Consider the following 10000-nt stretch of genomic DNA (forward strand, 5'->3'; position numbering starts at 1 on the left):
CATAAATGTAACTACGAAATGAGCCCAACTCATAACAATTGGTTACAGTAGGGAAAACCTACTCGTGTCATTTTCAACCTTTTGCTTTTGAGTCTCGTTTTGCTTAGGCAGTAATGGCGATGGGGTTGAAGCCAAAGTGGAAGGGGGAGGCGATGGGCATGGCATTGTAGGTGATGGGCTGGATCTTGGCCGTGGGCTGCACGTACCTGACGGAGGGGATGGTGTATTCGTGCTCCTTGGTCACCTGACCGATCTTGGCGGTGTCGGCAGGGGTGGCGGCCTCCTGAGGCTCGAAGTGGGTGGTGGTGTAGCTGACCTTGGAGGTGGTGGGCACGGCGTGGAGGAAAGGCAGGGGAACCTCGACTTCGCGCTTCTTGCGGGAGGCCTCAGCAACGGCGGGGGCTCCGATCATGGGGAAGAAAGGGTAGCCGCCCCAGGCCAGAGGGAGGTCTCCGGCTGCCTTGAGAGTCACCTGAGGTGCAACAAAACCTTGGGAGATGATGGGTGTGGGTGCGTAGGTGAGGACTTCGTGCTCCTTGGTGGTGAGGTCGATCTTGGTGGTGTCGGCGGGCACGGCGGCCTCGACGGGCTCGTACTGCTTGGTCTCCACCGTGGTCTTGGCCAAAGTCGGGGCGATTCCCAGAGGAATCACCTGAGCACTAGCGCAGGCCACCAAGGGTAAAAGTACCTGAAATGTTCAAAGAAAACCAGATCAGAGGTTTGGCACGCCTGTTTTGTAGGTAACAACCTTTAACCATTTGAAGCTCAGAGATTCATCTAAACGGAACAAAGATGTTTAGCGTCATTTATCGTAAAAACGTTTAAGTTCCTTCTAAGCTTCAAAGCCCAAAGAATCCCCTAAACAAAATGAAATCCCCATCTTGAGTTCCATATGGTTCATGTTGGGAGGGAGAAATCCCTTTAGCGGAAACAAAAATTAGAGAAGCAAGCTCCCAAAACCGAAGAATTTGACTAAGGTAATTTCGGGATCAACCCTGAGCGGGGGAGCACCTACCAGAACCTTCATGTTGCCGTAGATGATCGTTGCACCTGACGTCTCCCGGACCGACCGTCTCTTATATAGGAAACGCTGAAGATGATCCGGACCGGGTTCTGACCTTGTCGGGGCGTTGCTTCCATACTTTATCTATAAAAAACATAAATATATAGAATTTTTCATTTTCATATAAAAAAATCGGATGGTCATAACTTTGATGTCCAATGAAAACATTATTTTCTTCTCAAAATATATATATCACCACATTCTTATGATATTTTGATGTAATATTTTTCCCCTGTACGAATCTTCACTAGATCGTGGTTTCGAAGCCACATGAGAGCGTTGTATGTTGAGAGCATTTGTCCCTCTGGCACGGGGTCATACTATGAAGTGAATAAAATTGTTTTTCGTTCACCTGGACAAAATATGGAAATGACGCCGTCGCCTCAGCTTGACCGTCCGACCTAAATAAAAACAATTGTAACACGGCGTCATAAAATTAACATTGCCAATATGCAGAGTATTAATAACTTTTGTACCTTGTAGACCTTCAATACCCACATTCTTGATTATACCTGAATCTTGCCAATACACATGATCTCGAAGGGCATCTAAATCTTCTCGGTATTCTTTTTTTTTTTTAAGAAGTTTCTCTACATTTCGTCGTTTTTAAATTCGTAACGGACATTAGTTCCCTCTTCGGCTAATATTTAGCATACTTGGGTGCTCTGAATAATTTATTTATATTTTCGTTAATTATACATTGATGTTCAGATTAAGGTGCAGTTTAACGCTATCATATACAATGGTTTTACATTTAAATTGCAAGGAATACACAAACTACTTACGTTGCTGCAGAGAAGCTAAAACAGTTGTTGATTTCATGGTTTCTGAATATATTAGTCATAATTTCTTTTGTTTGGCACATCACTGTTTCACACTGAGACACAAAACAACAAAAATACTGGGGTATGAATTTTTAGTGGTAAATTATCTTCCCTAACTTGTAATACATCACTTCACATTCACAACACACACGTCCACTTCCTATGCAGTACTCCAGAGTTATGACGTTATAGCGCTGTCCCGACGTCGTTTACACTTATCGTAAATTTAAAAATTTCCCAACTCTTTTTACGTAATTTATTAAAAATGTATTCAATAAAAATAAACAAATAAATTAAAAATGATAATGTAGTTGTCTGTCCATACATAAATATATATATATATATATATATATATATATATATACATATATATAATATATGTATATATATATTGATATATACATATATATATATATATTATATATATATATATATATATATATATATATATATATATATATATGTATATAGTGTCCTATATAAGCTTATGTTGAATCAAAATATTAGAGCAAAATTTTTCCGCTACCAGGAACCAACACACATGTCTTCTAGACAGTTGAAGATTCCAAAAATCTGTAGGCTTGTTTAAGTCCCCGGAAAGACTTGAAGATTGTTGGAATCTTCGCTCATCGCCAGTAAGAAAGAAGAACCAGAAGACGTTCCTGTCCAAATATATATATATATATATATATATATATATATATATATATATATATATATGTATATATATATATATATATACATATATATATATAATGAGAAAAATAATCATAGAATGCTGAAGATCTATGTTTTAGAAATGATGTTTCGGGCATAATAAAATCTATCTCTCCCAATCCCATTCACTCTTTAGGCGCAGTGTTGGCTGATGATTATTTTTAGTGTAGTACACATTTTTTTTCATTTTCAAAATTTGAGACATTTGAGTGCATTAGATGTTTTCCTGTGTTTCTCTGTCATAGCTTTAATATGTTTTTCTTACATTCACATTGCCAACACATACAGTATGTATACTTGCTTGTATACATATTTGCATGAACGTATGTATGATTATATGTAAGAGGCTGGTAGAAAAGAGGTTAGAAAGAGGGGTAGAAGAAGAATTGTTGCATTTTATAGGTATGGTGTTCATAAAATATAGCCAGAGAAAGATGCCTGAGCCCGCCTTTCCGCCTTGTTTGTTAATAAGAGCTCGGGAGCTCGAGGGTAAATTTACAATATTGCTGACATGACATTCCTTTGTAACCTAAGTGAGAATTATGCAGACTCAAGATTACTCCAAGTAAACAATATTGCCGTATAGACTTGAAACAAAGAATCTGATTGGTGAAATGGTGGAGGAGAAAATATAATTGGTTCACGATTGTAAAATCGCGGCCCTTAGGGAGGATCTTAAGTATAAAGTTAAAGATCATTGGACTAAGAAAATCATTATGTCACTATAAAGCTAACGTACTCTCGGGGGATTCTATTGAAAAGACTTCGGGAGTATGCTGTATAAGAATAAACGGAAGAAAGATAGAGAAAATGACTACAATTTCATTCTCTCAGACAGAAGATTATAACTAAAAGAATTGAGTCGTTATATCCATAAGTGAGGACCACAAGGACGATTACAGTGGCTGCAGTGGTTACAGGACTAACAGTGGCAAGAGAGGCGACAGTGAGTTACAGAGTAATAACATTATACCTTTATCTGTAAGTCATTCTTTATGTATGTATATATGTATGCATACATACATACATACATACATACATACATACATACATACATACTCGCGCACACATGTATGTATGTATATATATATATATACACATATATATATATATATATACATATATATGTATATATATATATATATATATATATATATATATATATATATATATATACAGCCACTATCCGAGTTACGACCTAGATAGGTTCCGACCAACCAGTCGTAAGTCGGATTGGTCGTAAGTCGGATCCTATTCAAAATGGCCGACACGAGGGTTCTACTCTAGGATACATGATATCAATCTGTTGCGTTTTTAGGTAACTTTTTCTATTGAATATTATTAAGTACAAGCTGTTTACTGTTTATTTATCAATGCTTTTTAGTTTCATTATTATAATTTTTTTCTATTTTTTAATGCTTTAATACTGTACTGTATTTCAGTATATATACGTATGCAGGTACTGTATGTATATACTCTACCTGTATATACACACACACACACACACACACGTATTAAATATAACCTTGCTTACCATTTTTAGGTTTTTTAAATTGTAGTTTCCTTTCGATTTTTTGTTCTTAATTCTTCAATTGTTGTATGTACTCTAAATATATGGGAATTTTAAGGTCTATTTTTCTCATCCATTTCAATCCATTCTAAGTGTGAGATATAGGTACAGCAACGACTGCAACAGCACTGTAGGAGAGAAGCCAAACGCAGAGTATGGGATCCAATGTATTTAACGTTGCGCCCAGCAGGACTTCTCCCGAAATAACATAGTCGACTTTTTTAAGGCTATCGACCCATAAGGGGGTCATTAAGCCTGGTGTGAATTTGTTCAGTTTATACTTTTTTTTTTTTTTTTTTTTTTTTTAACACCAGTTTCATGTTCGTTTCTCCCCGCAAGCTCGGGTTATATAAGGAGTCAGATGTTTGTCCACTATGTTATTTCTGAAGAAGCCCTGGTGGGCGAAACGTTAAATACATTGGATCCCATACTCTGCGTTTGGCTTCTCTCCTACAGTTGTATACAGTATTGTTTTCAGTTGCTTAGTTGTTAATATGATATGGTAAGTTAAAGAAAGAAAATACTTATTATAGTGTATTCGTATTAGTAAACTCATAATAGGCATCAGCTAGACGTGGTCGTAAGTACGTAAATATCCTTCATCCATAATTTATCAAACTCTTCCACAAATGCCTTAGCTGCAGGCGCATCACTGCTAGCAGCCTCACCTTTCGACAACACGTGGTGAACCTGGTAACGCTCTCGAAAGCAACGAAACCACCCAGCACTCACTATGAACTCATGTGAAGCGTATTCTTCACCTGCACGTTCTTTCAACATGTGAAATTAACTTGTAGCCTTACTTTGCACTGCTTGCAACGTCACTCTCACATTTCTTTGCCTATTATCTTCCAACCACGTGTATAGCAACTTTTCCATCTCTGCCATAACTGCCGTACGCGATGTCGGTTGCCACAACTATCTTACGCGCTGTACTGCCAGACATGTACATTAAACTCATAATAGGCATCTGCTAGATGTGGTTGTAAGTACGGGTGGTTGTAACTCATGTACGTCGTAACTTGGATAGTGACTGTATATATAATTACATTATATATATATAATGTATATATATATATATATATATATATATATATACATATATACCATAGATGCATATGTATATATGCATATAATGAAATATTTATAGGCACACTTTCTCCATAACCATGACTACTCGTATTTAATAGTTCTTACTCAATAATGCAAGTAGCAAGGGAGTAGGCTATATAAATACACCAGATTTGCTTTATGTAAACACAGTTTATTTTTGAAAATCAGAATTTAACCTTCCCTCATACATAAATGTAACTACGAAATGAGCCCAACTCATAACATTTGGTTACAGTGGGGGAAACCTACTCGTGTCATTGTCAACCTTTTGCTTCTAAGTCTCGTTTTGCTTAGGCAGTGATGGCGATGGGGTTGAAGCCAAAGTGGAAGGGGGAGGCGATGGGCATGGCGTTGTAGGTGATGGGCTGGATCTTGGCCGTGGGCTGCACGTACCTGACGGAGGGGATGGTGTATTCGTGCTCCTTGGTCACCTTACCGATCTTGGCGGTGTCGGCAGGGGTGGCGGCCTCCTGGGGCTCGAAGTGGGTGGTGGTGTAGCTGACCTTGGAGGTGGTGGGCACGGCGTGGAGGAAAGGCAGGGGAACCTCGACTTCGCGCTTCTTGCGGGAGGCCTCAGCGGCGGCGGGGGCTCCGATGAAGGGGAAGAAAGGGTAGCCGCCCCAGGCCAGAGGGAGGTCTCCGGCTGCCTTGAGAGTCACCTGAGGTGCAACAAAACCTTGGGAGAAGATGGGTGTGGGTGCGTAGGTAAGGACTTCGTGCTCCTTGGTGGTGAGGTCGATCTTGGTGGTGTCGGCGGGCACGGCGGCCTCGACGGGCTCGTACTGCTTGGTCTCCACCGTGGTCTTGGCCAAAGTCGGGGCGATTCCCAGAGGAATCACCTGAGCACTAGCGTAGGCCACCAAGGGCAAAAGTACCTGAAATGTTCAAAGAAAACCATATCAGAGGTTTGGCACGCCTGTTTTGTAGGTAACAACCTCTAACCCTTTGAAGCTCAGAGATTCATCTAAACGGAACAAAGTTGTTTAGTGTCATTTATCGCAAAAAGGTTTAAGTTCCTTCTAAGCTTCAAAGCCCAAAGAATCCCCAAAACAAAATGAAATCCCCATTTTGAGTTCCATATGGTTCATGTTGGAAGGGAAAAATCCCTTTAGCGGAAACAAAAGTTAGAGAAGCGAGCTCCCAAAACCGAAGAATTTGACTAAGGTAATTTCGGGATCAACCCTGGCCGGGGGAGCACCTACCAGAACCTTCATGTTGCCGTAGATGATCGTTGCACCTGACGTCTCCCGGACCGACCGTCTCTTATATAGGAAACGCTGAAGATGATCCGGACCGGGTTTTGACCTTGCCGGGCGTTGCATCCATACTTTATCTATAAAAAAAAAAAAAAAAAAAATAGTATTTTTAGTCTTATATAAAAAATCGGATGGTCATAACTTTGATGTCCAATCAAAACATTATTTTCTTCTCAAAATATATATATATATCACCACATTTTTGTGATATTTTGATTTAGTATTTTTCCCTTGTACGAAACCCCTCCACCCTCATAAGTGATAGTTGCAGGCTATTTTATCCCTTATTTATCACTATTGTAGGGACAGGTTTACCTTGAACTGATAGTGCATGGTAAGCAGGTAGGAAGCCAAGAAGCCAAGCAGTTCAGGTTTTTCGCTTGGCGACACGCTTGTCTGTTTTTTTTTTTTTTTTTTTGTTTTTTTTAATTATCTCGATGGTTCCACTCAGGTGAAGACTATTCTGTGGAAGCTAAATCTAATCACCAAATCGTGATGCCGATCCATGCAATTGATAATTTTTTCTTTGCAAATGTGCTATCAACTTTCTTATATCGCTTTCCAATATCCCAGGTTGCAGCTTCCGCCAGGAAAACTTATCTTTATTGTGTTCAAGGCCGCGCGATCTTGCGTTATTTGAACTCCGTCTCAACACCGTTTGTAAGATTATGGTAATATTCCAAGGATGCAATTATCGGATGTAAGTATTAGATTCCAAGTAACACATCGTCATCTGTTTGATTCGAGAGGCACTGAATCGACGATATGGAGTTATATCACAGGTGAGCTATGTTAAAGTGTAATCATGCTTGGTGAAAATAACGACAGTTGGATGCTGCCTTTATGTTGTTTTCACTGTGAAATTCTATTCGTGTAATAAAGTCATAGAGGCCGATGTGTCATTGATGGTAAATGAAAATATATACACACATAAACACGTACACAAAACGCGCTCACATACACAGACACGCACACGCATGCGCACACACACACACACACACACACACACACACACACACACACACACACACACACACACACACACACACACACACACACACACACACACACACACACACACACACACACACACACACACACACACACACACACACACACACACACACACACACACACACACACACACACACACACACACACGCACATACTCGTACACACACAGAGGGGCATTACGAAAACTTGAAAAAATTCTTATGTAATATATAGATTACAGTTAGATAATATTCTTGAACAGATACAAAAAGTTGGTAGGCAAAGGATTTGAATTTTGTATCATAAAAAACTCTGGGTGGTTCGAAATTTGTGCTTAAGAATGTACACATTATATTCTTACAAATATAAAACGTAATGATTTATATATTTTACATGTAATTTTGCAATTATAAGAAACATGATTATAACTAAACTGAAGAAACACTTCTCAAAAGTCTGGAAGATAAATAAAATGAAAGGAAATGTCTCCATTTGGTTTAAATGTTCAAATGAGTAACCGAAAAAAGGACAGACTTGGAACTACTTAAGGACAAATACAATGCGCAGTAAGACCGACTTGGATAGAACGAGAATTCACAACCCAAACGTATTTTTTTTTGTTAAAATCATCACATATTTCGTCAATGTTTAGTCAATCTTTTTGTAGGACATTCGATGTTCAAAAAAATAAATTTCCATGTTTCCTAGACTTAATCTATTAATTGATATAATAATTCCTTGTTAACTTTATAATCTCTTTGTTCATTATTTATATTTTATTTGTTCATTACTTATAGAAGTTTCGAGGCGTAGTGAAATATTTGTTCCAATAGTTTCAATCAATATATTGTACACTTACTTGAAATGTGATATGTACATGTTTATGTAAATAATAATGCTAATATTTTTCACGTTTTTGTAATTATAATTCTGTTCCAGAAATTTAGTGAAAATTATTTATGTTTACTGTAACTGTATAACGCCAGGACAGAAGTTGTGACGTCATAACTTGGAGAAACTGTGTACATACTAGACGTGTGAATGTGAATGATATTGAAATAATTCAGTGCTATTAGCTACGTTACTAATATATTTTTCTGTTTTGTGTTGTGATGTGAAATAATGATAACTCAAGAATAGTTTATAAGTGAAATAGTCAGAAAACATAAAATCAACCTTAGCCTCGAAAGTGCCGCAGTAAGGTAAGTGGATTAGTAGAAATTTAAAAATATCATATTAGATCGCCTTGAAATGTGTCTTCAAATGTATATAAATGTATGATTAACATGTGTACAGATGCGAATGAATGTAGGAAATACATATTAATTAGATGCTGCCCAATGGGGGTAACGACTGCAAGTTACAAATCTGAAAACAACGCAATACCGAGTAACTTGTTTTGAAAGACATAATGGGGACAGCTTAGGTCCATTCACACGTATTGACAAGATCCGAGTATTGCCAAGTCTTTTGGTACTGAAGACATGTAAGGTATGAGAACTGTCAAGACTATATACATTTGCAATATTGAACCTTTTCAATACAAAGAAGCATTTGGTAGATATTTTGTTTACGGTTTTTTTCGGGAGATTGGCAACACTGGTGTCCCGTTCCGAGACGAGGTGATCTTAGGGCTACCAATTAACCTGTTTGGCGTGATTGCGATCTTTTCTTATTTAGTTCAGGTTAAATTCAAATGATTGTATTAATTTCAGGGCATGGATTCACCCCAAAGAAGTGAATACTCTTAGCAGACTGCTAATTTTGTACAAATCTTAATAACTTTATAAAAATGGCCAGAGTAGTTTCAACGATCCTAAACGTAGCAAATCGTAAGCTCAACCCTTAAAAATGGAAACTTTAAGGATTTGCTCTGCCTAATTCCAGACAAATTAGGTTAACCTAAGGACCAATATTGCGTCTAATCCTCAGATTCGTGAAATCGTCTTTCGTCATCCAAAACAAAAACTGAAAAGTGCGTCGCCAAAATAAAGGCTTTTGAAAATAATGAAGGGTTGGCTGGCCTGACTAACCACACCTACCAATACATCGAAATGGGTTCACGTACGTGCATTTCGACTCGTGTTCGTATATACGTGCATGCATGCATACACGAAAATAATTAAAAATGTATGTATACACACATGCATACGAGTACATATACGAAAAACATTAAATAAATGCATACATACATGCATTTATAGTTGCATATATACGTGTATATACAAACATGCATATATGAATAAATACACATATGCATACGTACATCTATACTTACATACACACATACATCTATGCACACAGCACATAAATGCATACATACATGCACTGATGATTTATTTTATATCACAAACTTCCCCTATCAGGAGGATAGGATGGTGCCCTTTACAAAGGACTTTGTAACGTAGAATGTAATGAACCATGCCCTTGTTTCAACTCGATGGTGGCAGAGTTTGAACCGCCA

The 10000-nt window shown here is 38.0% G+C and overlaps 1 protein-coding gene across 1 annotated transcript; it reads right to left on the reverse strand.

The window, feature by feature from the left end:
- Nucleotides 1-5531: 5531 nt before the first annotated feature.
- On the reverse strand, nt 5532-6558 carry LOC143032150 (uncharacterized). Its single transcript, XM_076196616.1, has 2 exons — nt 6490-6558; nt 5532-6162 (listed from the first exon to the last, which is right to left on the reverse strand). Exons 1-2 carry the CDS (start codon nt 6499-6501, stop codon nt 5578-5580), a joined length of 597 nt encoding a protein of 198 aa, XP_076052731.1. The 5' UTR covers nt 6502-6558; the 3' UTR covers nt 5532-5577.
- Between the last annotated feature and the right edge of the window lie 3442 nt (nt 6559-10000).

This window comes from Oratosquilla oratoria, chromosome 13 (genome assembly GCF_046742065.1).
Source record: "Oratosquilla oratoria isolate Oo_2021 chromosome 13, ASM4674206v1, whole genome shotgun sequence".
Taxonomy (NCBI): Eukaryota; Metazoa; Arthropoda; class Malacostraca; order Stomatopoda; family Squillidae; genus Oratosquilla; species Oratosquilla oratoria.